This window comes from Phocoena sinus, chromosome 1 (assembly GCF_008692025.1).
Source record: "Phocoena sinus isolate mPhoSin1 chromosome 1, mPhoSin1.pri, whole genome shotgun sequence".
Classification (NCBI taxonomy): Eukaryota; Metazoa; Chordata; class Mammalia; order Artiodactyla; family Phocoenidae; genus Phocoena; species Phocoena sinus.
The window spans coordinates 33,002,500-33,019,520 of NC_045763.1; the positions used below are offsets into that span (position 1 = coordinate 33,002,500).

The 17,021-nt window shown below is 41.1% G+C and overlaps 1 protein-coding gene across 5 annotated transcripts; it reads left to right on the plus strand.

The window, feature by feature from the left end:
* The first annotated feature begins 1,300 nt into the window (after positions 1–1,300).
* On the plus strand, positions 1,301–16,478 carry ZFP69 (ZFP69 zinc finger protein). 5 transcript variants are annotated; one of them, XM_032631980.1, is made up of 6 exons: positions 1,796–1,929; positions 3,067–3,560; positions 4,922–5,007; positions 10,701–10,827; positions 11,162–11,257; positions 14,634–16,477. In XM_032631980.1, exons 2-6 carry the CDS (start codon positions 3,434–3,436, stop codon positions 15,767–15,769), a joined length of 1,572 nt encoding a protein of 523 aa, XP_032487871.1. In that variant the 5' UTR covers positions 1,796–1,929; positions 3,067–3,433; the 3' UTR covers positions 15,770–16,477. The 5 variants fall into 5 exon arrangements, with proteins under 5 accessions (XP_032487859.1, XP_032487863.1, XP_032487871.1 ...); XM_032631974.1 differs by having other exon boundaries at positions 11,159–11,257; positions 14,634–15,986; XM_032631977.1 differs by having other exon boundaries at positions 1,886–1,929; positions 2,874–3,560; positions 11,159–11,257; positions 14,634–15,986.
* Positions 16,479–17,021: the final 543 nt, after the last annotated feature.

Consider the following 17,021-nt stretch of genomic DNA (forward strand, 5'->3'; position numbering starts at 1 on the left):
CACATAGAGGGACACTAGGGGCATGAAAGCACACAGAGGAAAGACCATGTGAGGTCATAGGGAGAAGGGAGCCATTTGTAAGCCAAGCAGAATGGCCTCAGGAGAAACCAGTCCTGCTGAGACCTGGATCCTGGGCTTTTAGCCTTCAAAACTGTGAGAAAATAAATTTCTGTTATTTAAGCCACCTAGTCTGTGGTATTTTGTTGTAGCAGCCCTAGCAAATTAATACATTCCTTTAAGAACTTCACATACTCTGCATGTATTCCAGAGTTTTATTTTTTAATTTGTTGTTTCCTGAGGTGGGTTGATATAAAGACGCTAGCCCACTGTTACCAGAAAGAGGAACTCCAGTCATCGCCTATCCCCCTCTCCACACGCTGCCTCCTTTTTCTTCATAGCCCTTACCATCACTTGGGGGATTATCTCTTTATTTTTCTATTTATCGTGGGCTGAAGAAAAGTGCACAACCTAAAAGTTGCATGTTAAGTTTCATTTGGGGAACTTGCTGAGGACTATAGCCTGGGAGACAGCCTCTCAGATAGCTCTGAGGAACTGCTTTGAAGAGGTAAGGGAGGAGCCAAGATACATAGGATTTTTTGCTGAAGAAAGACATGTAGTCAAACATAAAAAGATTACTGTTAATCTACGGACATCTCAAAAAATCTTAATGATTTTAGTGCTTTCCTGTCTATGGGAAGATGCAAGAGTCTGGGCTCATTGAAATTATTCCTTAGATACGCATCTTAACTATCTAGGGCCAGTATCCAGAGTGCAGAGCGTTTCCTGTTTGTCTCCATCCTGAATTCCCCTCAGTGGAGGGCTGCAGTGGCTGATGGCTTGATGGCAGGCAATTTGTTGTTTACTGGACTGGCAGGCAATATTCCCTTTCTACATTATTATTACCTATTTAATTTTGCCAGAATTAAGATCCAAGAAAGCAGGGATTGCGTCTTGATAACTGGTATCTCCCCAGAGCCTGTAACAATGTGTGGCAGATCTAGGCACTCAGAAGATAGTTGAATAAATGAATGAATGAACGACAGAGAAAGGGCTTCCCCACCAGAAGAGCTGGGCGGGCCACCTAGTCTCTTGGGACCACAGTCAGGAAACGCAGGCGGTCCCGCCTGGGTGGCCGCTGACCAGGGTCTGGCAGCCCTGGGGGTACGCGTGCCGTGGGGCAGTCCGGCATAGTCCGGGTTCCGGGTTTTCCGGAGCGCCTGCCTCCCTGGAGAGGGCGGGGCCCTCGCGGCTCCCCGCGGGCGGCGCGGGCGGCCAGGCGTGCGGAGCCGCCGGAAGAAGGGCGGGCGCCGGGGTTTGTGGCTGCACCGCAGCATCTGGGGCCGCACCCCGAACCCGCCAGGGCCCGGGCGAGAGCGACCGGGACACGGGCAAAGGCCACGGCGCGCCGGGAGGGTGGAGGCGCCGGGACACCCGGGCTGCGGCCCAGGAGGCTGGGCGCCGGTGGGCCTGGCTGCTGCCACCGGGCCGGCATCAAAGCAGCGGCCGGCGAGCTGTATCCTCGCCCGGGTCTGCGGGAAGCCGGTTCTGGGCACCCCTCGCATTGTGGCCCCCAAAGCCCTGCTCCCGGGGGTGCGGTCTGGAAAGGATACCTTGGAGGGGCGGTGGGTTCATCTGGTGCCGCAGCACCCGCCCTAGGCCGCCTCTTGGGAATTTGGAAAAGATTCCCCGGTCCCGTCCGGAGGCCGATAGTCCTCTGAGCTTCCGAAGGAAGCCTGCGTGAACGTTGGGCGTTTTTAAAAGAATCATTGTGTTGGGTGGGGATGTGGTCTGTCTCTAAAAGGCCGGGAAAGAACAAAATCCATCACCCACGGCCCTTCTCTAAAGAGACACCCTCTGGAGCTGAAAGCCTCAAGAACGGGCTCTCTCACGCCCCCATCTCTCGTCCTGCCAGCGTCCAAGGCCGGTCTGGTGAGTAGGAAGCTAAGCTGCCTGTGTCTGCAAGTCTCTAAGTCCGAGGGAGGCACGTCTGGGAGCAGTGAGAAGGGGCATCTCGAAATGAAGCTTCTCTGTTTTTAACCCTTTCATAAGATTCGAAAGTTTCCTCACTTTGGTAACAAGCCATTTTACTTTCTATTTAATCAGGGTTTAGGATATTTTCCACATGCTCCTATCCATAGGATGCTGCTCCTTTCTCTGCATCAGTCACAGCTGAAAACAAGAAGGAGCCTGCCCCACAAACTCCAAAAAGTTAGGCCAGCTCCCTTTCCGGGGAGCTAGGACTAGGACTGTTCTTGGGGCCGGGATACACTGGACCTGGTCGCTGTGGAGGCACATGTCCAGATGCCAGGGGTTTCGATGAGATGATGAATTTGGGCTGTTTCCAAATTTTCCTGCTACAGACAGTTATGCAATAGTCCTCATTATATTCAAAGTACTATATTTCCTCCGTTTGAAGACATACCCCTCCTCTCCCCCAGTTGAACATTTCTGAAAGCAGGTTGTATCTTAACCCAGAGGTTAAAAGGACTTGCCAGCTTCTGGGCATCCACGTGGGTGGTGATGTGTCTGTCACTACTTGCCCGTGTGAAAACACAGCTATGTGATTATTCCATCAGTTGAGATACTTGAAGTTTAAATTCAGATCTGTAATTGTTTTTTAAAAATAATTTTAAAAGGTAATACTATGATTGCAACATTAAAGCAAAAGCTTTCTAATAATGTCTATGAAGGCAATGTATTCCCCACATTGTTACAGCCCTATGAAGTACATTTGTTATCTGCATTTTCTAGATGATGGGACTGAAGCTCAGAGAATTGAAGTGTCTTAGAGCTTTGAAGTGCAAGTGTCAGGATTCTAACCTAGGCTGTCTGGTTTCTAAACTTGCCCTCTTAACTCCCACGTCTGTATCCAGGCAGAAGATGCATGCAGCTTACAAGGAAGGAAGTCAGGGCGGGGACTGTGTATGTTTGTGTATCCTTGGTGTTTGTGTGTCACTGGCTGTTTATGAAAGTGTGTATAGAACTGGAAATTAAAGCCGCATCCAAAGCACCAATTATACTTACTTCCACATTGATGCCACATCTTTGTTTTTGGATCTTTTGCAGTTTTAAATATATTTCCGCAAGTTCTGGAGTTCTAGCTCTATGATCAGTTTTCTGGGTCCCTCCTCTCCTACCTTTTGCTCCTCTAGAAGAATATGAAGAGGCGTGTACTCAGACCTACTCAACCGGCCGCCTCCCAAGCAGGCAGTACTTAATTTCAGAAAGGAGTCACTTTTTCAGGGCTGTTAAAGCCACATTAGCCTCTGGGAGCCCCCAGGTTCTGGTGCCGCAGGGACCAAAGTCCTCAGGCCAAAGTCCTGAGGGCAGGAGATTGTGATCAGAGGAGGACCATACAACTGTGAGGCGTCTCAGCAGAAGCCCTGGCAGTGTCCTCCCCAGAAGTGGACAAGGCCAGTCGGGTGGTATCATCATGCTACAGCAGCTCCTGATCACCCTGCCCGTCGAGGCCAGCACCTGGGTGAAGTTGCACCATCCACAGAAGGCCAAGGAAGGGGCGCCCCTGTGGGAGGACGTGACCAAGATGTTTGAAGGAGGAGGTGAGAGAGGCTGATGGAGGGAGGGGATGGAGGTAGAGGAAGGGGTCTCAGTTTGCTTGCAGAAAGATAGATACACACATCATTGAGGTGTCTCTAGGGGAGAAGATTGGAGGAAAGGAGGTCCTTGGGGCTCATGCTTATGGCTTTGGGGAAAGGGATAGCTGTGAGAGAAAATGTGGGGCTCTGGGCACTGGATCTTTGCAACACGTGTGCCATGCTGCTCCCATCTCGTGTCCTCGAATAAACAGGACAGGAAGACAGAATTCAGGGTGTTCCCCACCAGCGGCTCCCAAGTGTGTAAGCGTGACTCACAGACATTGGGGTCAAAAGTTTCTACTTTCTTAAGCCCTCCAGTGGTTTTCCTTCACAAGTTTCAGTCATTTTAACCCCAAACCAATATTTTTTTCTTTCTTTTCATCTCCTGCCAGGAAGAAGGAATGACATGCTTAGTTACTCTCATTTTACCTTGAAATATATGAGTTCAGTGGGAAACATAACCAAGATTACACAGTATTTGGTGGTTGGGTCAGAATAGATGGGTGGACAGAGGAATTTGTATGTCTCATGTGGTCTCTTAGTTCATACCTATAACACTTCGAATCCAGCTTGTATTTGTTATATTCTAACTCTGTCAGGCAGGGGACTTTGCTAAGCATCTTGATGGATGGAAAAATGAATAATGATCTCTAATGCTAATTATTAATTGATGGAGATAGACACATACTCAGATCAAAAGAATAGAAAGTAGCCTAAATACATTCTATGGTAAAATTCTTTTGGAAGACAAGAGACAGGAAACATTCTTCTGATTGTACTTATCAGAGAAAATTTCACAAAGCAGGTAGCATTGAATTGGGCCTTAAAAGATGTCTAGGTTTTTTTTACGGAAGAATTGAGGAAAAGATACAAAAGTGGGTACCTTGAAGAGTGGTTCAGAGAATGGAGACTGTTCTAGTCTAACTAAGGGTTAAGAATGTGGTCAGTGTATGTGTCCCACAGATAAAGGATGGTGGTTAGAGGAAACTAATGCTGGGAAAATGTGCTTCAGGCAGATTATAGAGTGCCTTGAAGTCCATGGGAGGTGTTTGTATTTTTCTTTCTTGTCGGGAACCTTTGAACAAAGGAGTGGCCTGGTAGGTCTGTGCTTTTGTACCAGCACTGGCCATTGGGAAGCGTTAATGCCCAAAGCAATGCCCTGCAGATCCTCCTCATTAAGGAGGCTCCAGTCTGCTCTTGAGTTGCTCTGAATGTCCCTCTGTGAATGTTTTGAGAGGGGGGCCATATTCAGCAGATCTACAGGCAGTTTTTCTTTTTGGGGGGTTTGGGGAGATGCAAACTTTCTGGCTCTTTTCCTTCCTCAGCTCTGCTGTCTCAGGATGCTGATGAGACCCAGGGAGAAAGTTTAAAGGATGAAGTGACTCCCGGGGCCCGGACAACAGACTCCCAGGTGGGTCGAAGTTTCCTGTCACTTTCTTGACATGCTTTTTGGTTTTTAAGATTATAACTTGCCCTTTTCTGGGGAGTTGGGGCATATTGAGGCTAACGAATTTCACCCAGGGAACTCAGTGCAAGTTAGTCTTTTACAGAAAACTGGGCCGCAGTGGTAGCAGTTTCCTTACTCATAGAAAACGCTTGTTTCTAACCAACATCTAGATCTAACGTTGTGCGAATTTTTGTAGAGAAAGCAAAATGAGTGATATAAATTCTAGCCCGTAAAAACTTGGGACCTAAGATAAACCTCAATTTTTGAAAAATTATTTATTTATTTATTTTTGGCTGCATTGGGTCTTTGTTGCTGCATGTGGGCTTTCTCTAGTTGAGGCGAGCGGGGGCTACTCTTCGTTGCAGTGTGCGGGCTTCTCATTGCGGTGGCTTCTCTTGTTGTGGAGCATGGGCTTTAGGCGCGTGGGCTTCAGTAGTTGTGGCTTGTGGGCTCAGTAGTTGTGGCTCGTGGGCTCTAGAGCGGCAGGCTCAGTAGTTGTGGTGCACAGGCTTAGTTGCTCCGCGGCATGTGGGATCTTCCCGAACCAGGGATGGAACCCATGTCCCCTGCATTGGCAAGCGGATTCTTAACCACTGCGCCACCAGGGAAGTCCGATAAACCTCAATTTTTATGAGTATTTCATACTCAAAAACAAACTTAGTGAGAATAAAGGTTTGACATTTTTAGTGAGGTACATCTATCACTTCATGAGGTGGCCCTTAGAATAGTGTCTGGAGCAGAGGTCAAACTGCAGCCAAAGACGTGAGAAGAGAAGAAATGGTCAGGCCACAGAGCATACACATTAGACAGGCTGGGCGGTTACAACAGGGTGTGGAAACTGTGTCCTTACCACCTGGTAGAAGCATAGGTGAAACAGAAGGAAAACTGTAGAATAAACGAGAAAGGAAGACTCTTAAAGAGGAGATGTTATTCGAGGACAGAAGAGTTTTAGGTGAGAACTTGGGTTCTGAAATTAGATGGTTTTGAACTCATCTCCTGTATTTACTTGCTTGGTGATTTTTTTTAGCTGTTTACAAGCCCAGCTTCCTCTGTTAATTCAGATGCTAACACCTTTTAGGATTGAAATGTGTTCCAGGGTTATTTCTGGTAATATGGAAGAAGTAATAATATTCTAATTATTTGAAGAGGTATCTTATATCTACATTCCACTTATCTGGAATTCTTACCACCTGACTGACATTTGTCAAAAACTGGTGGGATTCTTAGCACTGGGATAAGATTAAATTTCTTAAAATTGAGTTGTAATTTACATATAGGAAAATACACTTAAAGGAGTACATAGTTCTATCTTGACATATATATATACCATGTAACCAAATCAAGATATAGAGCATTTCCACCATCTCAGAATGTTCCCTTGTGCCCCTTTCCAATTAAAACTCTGTTTTACCCCCAGTAGAGAGTACATGGGATCTCTGTATTATTTCTTACAACTGCATGTAAATCTACAATTAGAATTATATAATAAATCTGTAATCTCAAAATAAAAAGTTTACTTTAAAAAAGAATCTAAAAAATAAAAGAATTTATATGCTGCAGTGGTTAGGTATAGTGCTCTACAAATGTCAGTTAGGTTAAGTTGGTTGATAGGTTGTTCAAATCTATATCCTTGATAAATTTTTGTCTACTTGTTCCATCATTTACTGAGAGGAGTGTTAAAATCTCTAATTATTATAGTTTCATCTATATCTCCCTTTAGTTCTGTCAACTCTGCTTTATGTATCTTGAATTCTGTTATCAGGTGCATAAACACATAGGATTGTTGTCTTCTTGATGGACTGACCATTTATCATTACGAAATGTCTCTTCTTTATGCCTCATAATATTCTTTTTCCTAAGCCCACTTTGTCTGATTTAACACAGCTCCTCCAGTGTTTTTAGTTATTGTTGGTATAGGATAGCTTTTTCTCATTCTTTTACTTTCTTTTTTTAATTTTATTTATTTATTTATTTTTGGCTGCATTGGCTCTTTGTTGCTGCGCCTGGGCTTTCTCTAGTTGTGGCGAGTGGGGGCTACTCTTCATTGTGGTGCACGGGCTTCTCATTGTGGTGGCTTCTCTTGTTGTGGAGCATGGGCTCTAGGGTGCGCGGGCTTCAGTAGTTGTGGCATGCGGGCTCAGTAGTTGTGGTTCGTGGGCTCTAGAGTGCAGGCTCAGTAGTTGTGGCACACGGGCTTAGTTGCTCCGTGGCATGTGGGATCTTCCTGGACCAGGGAATCAAACCTGTGTCCCCTGCATTGGCAGGCAGATTCTTAACCACTGTGCCACCAGGGAAGTCCCTCATTCTTTTACTTTTAACTTATTTGTGCCTTTATATTTAAAGTGTGACCTTCTTAAATATAGCTGGGTTGTGCTTGCTTAGTAACATTTATATTTACAGTTACATAATCATTGATGTGGTGGAATTTAAGTGTATATTCTTGTTCTTTGTTTGCTGTTTGTCAAATCTATTCTTTTGTTTATTTGTTCCTCTCCTGCCTTCTTTTGGATTGTGCAGTTTATTTAGTATTCTATTTTATGTCCTCTAATGACTTTTTTAGCTGTTTCATTTGTTTTTAGTGGTTGCTCTAGCTATTACAATATGCATTTTTCACATGTCACAGTTGAATTATTACTATACTGTTTCACATATAATTTGAAAGCCTTATTTTCCCATTTACTCTTCCCATTCTTTGTGTATTGTCATCATGCTTTTCACTTTACATCTTATACACCCCGTAATACATTGTTCTTATTTTTGCTTTTAACAGTAAATTGTCTTATAAGAAATTAAGAAAAGGAAAAAAAAACGAGCCTTTCATCTTTGCACACATTTACCAATTCAAGCACTTTTTATTCCTTCCTTTAGTTCCAAGTTTTTTTTTTTAACTTTTGAATTTTATTTTATTTATTTTTTATACAGCAGGTTCTTATTAGTTGTCTATTTTATACATATCAGTGTATATATGTCAATCAGTATCTCCCAATTCATCCCACCACCAAGTTCCAAGTTTCTAACTGACATTATTTCCTTTCAGCCTAAAGAATGTCATTTAGCATTTCCTGTAGTGGGGGTGTTCTGATGATGAATTCTCACAGCTTTGGTGATCTAAAAATGTCTTTATATGGTCTTCCTATTTGAGAATCTTTTACTGAATATAGAATTCTAGGGTGACTGTTTTTTCTTTTAAGCACTTTAAAGATGTTCCATGATTTTGTGGCTTGTATTTTTTCAGATGAGAAGTCAGCTATTATTCTTATTATTTCCCCAGATGTGACATGTCTTTCTGTTTGTTCCTTTGTTTTATACCAACTTTTCTTTTTTTTTTTGTTCCTCCTTTCCTACCTTTTTTTGACTACTTTTATGTTCTTCCCTTTTATCTTTGCTCTTCAGCAGTTTTAATGATGTGCATAGACATGATATTCTCTGAATATTTTCCCCCCTGTGGAGGGTTCGCTGGCTTTTGGATTTGTGGGTTGAATTTTTACTCAAATTTGGAAATTTTTCAGCCTTTATTTCTTCAAATATTTTTTTCTGCTTATTCTCTCTTCTCCTTCTTAGATTCTAATTACATGTATATTAGACTACTTGATATTATCCCAGGTGTTTTTTGGTTTTTTGGTTTTCTTCTTCTCTCTTGGTGCTTCCATTTGAATACTATCTGTTGACCTGTGTTAAGTTTCACTGATTTTGTCTTCATCAGGGTCCATCTGTTATTAAGCCCATCCAGTGGATTTTTCAGATATTGTATTTTTCACTTGTAGAATTGTCTTTTAGTTCTTTTTTAGCATTTCTCTCTCCTCAATTAACCCCACATTTTCACCTATTCTATCCATATTTTATTGTAAATTCTTCAACATATATTTTATTTTTAAAATAAATTTATTTATTTATTTTTGGCCGCGTTGGGTCTTCATTGCTGTGTGCAGGCTTTCTCTAGTTGCGGGGAGTGGAGGCTACTCTTCCTTGCGGTGTGCAGGCTTCTCGTGTGGTGACTTCTCTTGTTGTGGAGCACGGGCTCCAGAGCACATAGGCTTCAGTAGTTGTGGTGCACGGGCTTAGTTGCTCTGCAGCATGTGGGATCTTCCTGGACTAGGGCTTGAACACGTGTCCCCTGAATTGGCAGGCAGGTTCTTAACCACTGTGCCACCAGGGAAGCCCTCTTCAACATATATTTTAATAATTTATTTAAACTTCTTTTCTGCTAATTCTAATGACTTGGTTACCTAGGTGTTTGCTTCTTATGTTTTTATTTTCTTGATTATAGGTCAGATATTCCTCCTTCTTTGTATGTCTAATAATTTTTTATTGTAGTTCAGATATTGTGTATAAAAGAATGGTGGAGGATGAAATATGCATAGATAGGTCCATTTCTCCATCAGCCTGGAAGGACGTTGGTGTTGAGGTGAATAACTACCATGGTTTCCAGTTCTTTGATGAAACCTCAGATGCATGGCCTCCTGGCCAAGCATCTGCTATTTCATACTGTTAGAGCATTCATTGTATCCCTGGGGGTTGCAGCTTTCTACAGGATTGCTTTGGCTGAACCAAGAAAGAAGGCATATGCAGATTTCTACAGAAATTGTGGTTCCATGAAAAATTTTGAGGCAATGAGGAAGGCTGGTATCTTTCAGAGTGCAAAGTGATTTTAGAATGTAAAGAATTTCTTTGGGTTGAGTTGCATGAAGTTTGTCACTGATCTGTGTTCCTGAACTATGAAACATGAATATCTGGTCTAAGGAATAATTTCTCTTGTTAAATAAACAATTAACAAATAAAGGTATATATGGATAGATAGATATAGTCTGTTTATTTCTTTTGTTTGTTCCATTTATTTACAGAAGACTCTAAGCCTTTTCCTCTGACTGGTGGTTAAGGTGAGGGACTGATTATTCATATTTTTCCTAGAGCTGTGGCTGAGCTCTGGCTGAGATACACTTTAATTCGATTGAGTTCACTTCTGATTAACCCAACTACCAGTGCCCCATGCCACCACTGCTGAGGGGCTGATCCTTTTTACCTCTTCAGTATTTGAGCTAGGGAGGGGTTAGACCACAGTTCCAGACAGTTTTGTTCATCTTGCATTAAACTCCAGCAGGGCCCCAGAATTTCAACTCAGCAGGGATGCACTGGTCTTTGTGACAATAAGTGCTAAAAGCCTCTCTTCCCTCCCCCAGCCCCTCTGATCTCATATCCTTGCATTCCCCTTCACTAGCCCACCTCCAGCAATGCTGGCTACTCTTCTGTTCCTCAGACAAGCCAGGGACACTCTCACCTCAGGTCCTTTGTCCCCATCTGGAAAGCTCTCCCCTCAGATTTCCACGTGGCTTTTCCTCACTGAGCTCATGTCTCTGTTCAAATATCACCCTTTTAGGAAGGCCTTCCCCAGCCACCCTACGTGAAAGATCCTCCCCATCCACACTGTGGCTCTCCCTGTTCCCCTTATCCTGCTTAATTTTTTTCTAAGACATATATGACCATCTGTCCTTCTGTATGTTTAATTACTTATGGTAGTCTCCGAGAATCACCAAACAGATCCAGAGGAGGCTCCCAGTAAAACTAGTTTAGAATCTCTCAGAATTTAGAATACTGTAAGAACATCTTGGATCTTGATGGAGGTGGTCTCAGACTGAAAAGGAATATATTTGATATTCTAGGAACTATTGACCTTCAAGGACGTATCTGTGGACTTCACCCAGGAGGAGTGGGGGCAGCTGGCCCCTGCTCACCAGAATCTGTACCGGGAGGTGATGCTGGAGAACTATGGGAACCTGGTCTCAGTGGGTAAGCATGGGTTACACATACGTCCAGAAACCTACCCATTACAGGACAGTTACTATTCCTAAATTATCAAATGCTGTAGATTCCCTGGAGCCTGGCCTTGGGTTCTGTGTTGGAGATAGACGTCTCATTCCTTTGAAAATCAAGCCAGAACATTCCTGAATCTCCTCCCTTGGGGGAACGGTTTTACTTTGTAGAGTGAGAACAGAAAAAAATGCTGTGGTGCCCCTTTCTGTTTTCAGAGACCCTAAATACCAGAGGATTGGAACTACATTCCAGGGATGGTTCTTAGACCTCAGCATAAATATTCATACCCTTTTTTTCACTCCATAAGTAGGATGTCAACTTTCCAAACCTAGTGTGATTTCCCAGTTGGAGAAAGGAGAAGCGCCATGGATGACAGAGAAAGAAGGCCCAGGAGATCCCAGTTCAGGTGAGATCAAGGCAGATGGTGCCTTTCAATATGTAGGCCAGAGTGCCCAGCATCTTCCCAGGCTGCGGGAAGGCTGAGAGGATGGACAGGCATGCACTGAACCCGATTTTACCCCTCCCTTTGCACCCCTTTCCTTCACCTAACCTTGCAAAAGTCTCTGAAGTTGGAGGGAAAAGAAGTCTTCTCTTCATTAAGGTTAAACTTGATTTTCCTTCTTTCTTCAGTATCCTGAAGTCTGCCAATCGAAAGCTCCCTTCCCTAGGCAGTCAGATGTACGTGGTCTCTCCTCAAAGAAAACAGATCTCTTTTCAGGACTCTCACTGCATTCTACAAATCTTTAATCTCTCTTGAATTCTATTTCTACTTTTCACCAATTTTTCAGCTTATAATCCTAGCTTTGATTCTCACTCTCCCTTTAACTCAAGTATCTTTATTTATTGTAATAACTAGTTTATGGAAAGTCCTGCAAGAGAAATTACCACAGGATTCCTTCTAAGCAAATCCAATGGTTTTTAACAATCTCCTTAAACTTTGCTTTTATTATGAAATACTTTAGATATTCAGAAAGGCATAGAGAACATTATAATAAATTTCTATGTAACTTCCACCTAGATTAAGAAATAAAACAGAGTTTAAGCCCCGCTATTCCCCTCCTACCTTTTGAAACAACTAACTCTTCTGAGTTTAAATATTTTCATTTGTATATGTATCTTCATACTTGTATTGCATGTGTATATCCCCCAAGCAATATATAATGTTGTTTTGCATGTTCTTATTCTTTAAATAAATGGTATATAATACTTTTCCACTTGCTTTTCTCATTCAACACCGTTGATATTTATCCATATTGTTCTGGTTCATTCATTTCTGTTGAATTAATAAAGCACAATTTATCCATTTTCCTGTTGATAGACATTTGTACTGTTTCTAAATTTGGGGATTACAAAGATACTGGAGTAAAACTTTGTGTAAAACTTCTCGTGTTTCTCTGAGATATTTGATAGAAGCAGACTTGTTGGGTCACCTTCATTTTGCTCGGTTTTACAGAATTGTTCTTCAAACTAGTTGCACCAATTAGTACTCCTATCAGCAGGTTTTGAGAGTTTCCAGAACTCAGCATCTTTGTCAACACTTGGCATTGTCAAAGTGTCACATTTTTATAAATTCAGTGGGTGAATATCTTGTTGGTTTTTTTCATTTTCCTGATTACTAATAAGAGGGGGCATATTTTTCATGTTTATTGGTCATCTAGCCAGGATTCCTTTTCTGTAAATTACTTGTTTATATCCTTTGTGTATTTTTATATTATCTTTTTTCCTTATTGATTTATAGAAAAAATATATTATTTTATATCTTTAAGATTTTGATTTTCATACTTAGGTTAAATCTGAATTTATTTTATATGTAGTATGAGGTGAAGCTCTAGTTTAACTTATTACATGTGGATAATCAGTCCAAGAACCAATTATTGAATAGTTAATGCCACTCTGTCACCTGCCAAGTTTCTAATGCCAGGCTGTCTTAATTACTATATTTAATAGTGAGACTTAATATCTTGTTCTTCAAAATTGTCCTGGCTATTGTTAGACCCTTGCTTTTCCATATGAATTATATAATGAGTGCATCAATTACACACACACACACACACACACACACACACAAATACTCTGGTGGTATTTTGATTGGAATAGAATTGAATTTATAGATCAATTTGGGAGGGAATTGATATTATGATATTGAGTCCTACTGTCCAGGAGTGTGGTATATTGCTCCACTTACTGAGATTTCCTCATTTTTTTAAATAAAGGATTTTCCCCCATAAAAGTCTTGTACACATTGAACATCTTTTGTCAGATTCGTCCTGAAGAACTTATATTTTATTGCTATTTCATTTTATTTTTTTGGCCACCCTGCACAGCTGGTGGGATCTTAGTTCCCCAACCAGGGATTGAACCCGGGCCCTTGGCAGTGAGAGCATGGAGTCCTAACCACTGGACCGCCAGGGAATTCCCTGCTATTTTAAATGGTATAACTTTTTTCAATTATGTTTTCTCTTTTTTGCTAGTGTGTAATAACATAACCAGTTTTGATCTTCTAGCCAGCCACCTTGTCTCACTCTGTTATTAATTCCAATAATTTGTACATTCTCCTGGGTTTTCTCTTTTTCAACTTATAATAAGGAAAATAATAATAATAGCTACCATGAATGTTCTTTCTCTGCCTCTGGATGAAATCTCAGAGAGGTCCCATAGGTGGTCCTGTCCCTTTAAATAATAATAGTCTGTCTTTTAGTGAAATGTGTAATTCAGTATAATAATAAAAACTCCCAACTTCAAAGTTATATCTTCTCTCCTCCCCTAGCTTGGGCCTGCTTCAGCTTGGATACCGAATTGGGAAGGGGTCATAGATGGCCTGTTCTCTCTTCCCCTATCTTCTTCTTCTTGTCTTCCTTCTCCCTAATCCAGGCCCAGAATCAGGGGCCTGCAGAACATAGACTTTATTTTTGCATCTATTCATTTAGAATTTGGAATTTGGAAGTACCAATGATCCTTCTGTGTTAACCAAATCTCCTACAAGAAGTTATACTTTTCAGGAATATGGAACTGTCAGTTGAAGCATTAGTAATGGTGCAATAAATTATTTAAAAAAACAGAATTTTAAATATCCTTTAAAGAAAGGATATTTTCATAGAACATAGCAATAGTAGCAACATAGCAGTCTGGGTTTCTTACAAGTCTCCTTTGTATAATTAACACTTCCCGGGACAGATTAATAACTACAGGAAGCAGAACAATATGTAAATATTAATATAAGCTTCAGTAAAAGACAGCTTGACATTCTTGTGAATGTCCTTAGTTCAAATTTTTTTGTTTGTTTTTTTTTTTTGGCCACACCGTGCAGCTTGTGGGATCTTAGCTCCCTGACCAGGTATTGAACCCGAGCCCTCGGCAGTAAAAGCGCAGAGTCCTAACCACTGGACCACCAGGGAATTCCCTCAAACCTTATTTTTGAACTAGCTGGAGTGGGAAGAGGGAAATCTTTTTATCTTTCTGAGAATGTTTTCCAAAAGTAGTTATCAATTAAAAAGACACTGTTAAGACATAGCCCTGAAATTTCATTATTTAGTATTAATAGAAAGAAGAGGACTAAAATATTCAAATTTTTACCCTATATATAAAATCACACTTTTACCTGGTTCATTGTTTCTTAATTTCCCATTACCTCTCCAGAGTGCCTAACCATATTTAAATATACTCAGAACTTCATGTACTTTATATGTATTGTTATCTAAATCTCTAGTCCATACCCAGTATAATAATTGATTTTTTGAAGCATAATGAATATGAGTTATTTGCATTTTTTCCATTTCTTTCAGACTTGAAGAGTAAAACAGAAACAGCTGCATCAACTGCAAAGAATGACGTTTTACAGGAACAGTTCTATCATGGCATGATGATGGAAAGGTTCATGAGGGATGATGTCATTTTTTCCACATTGAGAAAAGTCTCAAAATATGATCATGAGTTAGAAAGCCACCAGGATAGCCATGGAAGAGACGTGAGACAAACCATCTTGACCCATAAGAAGAGAGGCCAAGAAACTTACAAATTTGGCAAAAATATTGTGAGTTCAAATGTTGTTATAGAACAGAAGCACCATAAATATGACACATCTAGAAAGAGAAACAAATACAAATCAGATTTGATTAATCATCCAGTAAGTTACATAAGAACAAAAACCTACGAATGTAATATATGTGAAAAAGTCTTCAAACAACCCATTCACCTTACCGAACACATGAGAATTCATACTGGTGAGAAACCTTTCAGGTGTAAGGAATGTGGAAGGGCCTTTAGTCAAAGTGCATCCCTTACCACACACCAAAGAATCCATACTGGTGAGAAACCCTTTGAATGTGAAGAATGTGGTAAAGCCTTCAGACATCGCTCATCTCTTAATCAACATCATAGAACTCACACTGGTGAGAAACCCTATGTATGTGATAAATGTCAGAAAGCTTTCAGCCAGAACATTAGCTTGATCCAACATTTGAGAACTCATTCTGGAGAGAAACCCTTTACATGCAATGAATGTGGGAAAACCTTTAGACAGATTAGACACCTTAGTGAACATATAAGAATTCATACTGGGGAGAAGCCCTATGCATGCACCACATGTTGTAAAACCTTTAGTCATAGAGCTTATCTAACGCATCACCAGAGAATCCATACTGGGGAGAGACCCTACAAATGTAAGGAATGTGGGAAAGCCTTTAGGCAAAGGATACACCTTAGCAACCATAAAACTGTTCATACCGGAGTGAAAGCGTATGAATGCAACCGCTGTGGAAAAGCCTACAGGCATGATTCATCCTTTAAGAAACATCAGAGGCATCACACAGGAGAAAAACCTTATGAATGTAATGAATGTGGAAAAGCCTTCAGCTATAATTCATCACTTACTCGACACCATGAAATACACAGGAGAAATGCCTTCCAGAATAATGCCTAAAAACAGATTATTCAACATGAACAAAAGCCAGGTCTAAATCAGTGATTCTGTGCTTCGAATTTCAGGACTCTAAATTGGAGGAATTGACATAATGATGCCAACTTCTGATTTTGCCCATTGTGTAAATAAACATTACATTGATAACTACTGTCTACTAATATCTCCACACAAAGTACTTAAGAATAAAAGTTGGCCCTTCAAGTTAAATTCAACAATATTATAGAAAATTCACACATTATTACTTTTATGATTTCGTGGTAGATTAATAAATTATTCATCATGGGCATTCGCTGATTTACAGACCAGCATTTGGGAACTACTGTTTAAAACATCACCACCCCTATATTTTTTTAATTAAAAAAATTTTTTTTAATGGGGAAAACTTTCACATGGTATAAACTTCAAAAGGTACAGTCAGTTGTATAAGTGAAAAGACTTCTTCCTCCATCCCCCATCACAAAATTCTACCAGAGGCAACCATTTGTTATAACTAAGTTTTCTGTACACCCTTCCAGAGATCTTTCTGTTTAAATCCAAGAGAACACATATATACATTTTTTACTTTTTAAGTATAAATGGCGGCCCCCCATACAAACACATATTACTTTTATTACTTCACTGTATATCATGGAGGTCATTCCATATCAGTAAACAAAGTGCCTCCTCATTCTTTTTTTTTTTTTTTTTTGTGGTACGTGGGCCTCTCACTGTTGTGGCCTCTCCCGTTGTGGAGCACAGGCTCCGGATGCGCAGGCTCAGCAGCCATGGCTCACGGGCCCAGCTGCTCCACGGCATGTGGGATCCTCCCGGACCGGGGCACGAACCTGTGTCCCCTGCATCAGCAGGTGGACTCCCAACCACTGTGCCACTAGGGAAGCCCCTCATTCTTTTTTTATAGCTGATAGTATTCCATGGTTTGAATGTACTTTAGCCACTTCACTATAGATGGATTTTTGAATTTCCAATCTTTTATTTATATGATATTGCAATGAATAGTCATGCATTTTTATTTCTCACAATGTAAGTACATGCATAGGGTAAATTCCTAGAACAGGAATTTCTGTGCTAAAGGGTATGCACATTTGTATGATGGATACTGCCAAACTGACCTTCATAGAGGTTGGATCAATTTATTTTCCCACCAGCAAGATACAGAACTGTGGGAACCGTATCTGGTGCTGAAGCATCTCCTGAGCCAACAGCCCCATCATCCATTAAAGAAGTATCAGCTTCTCTCAATAACATAGCCTAG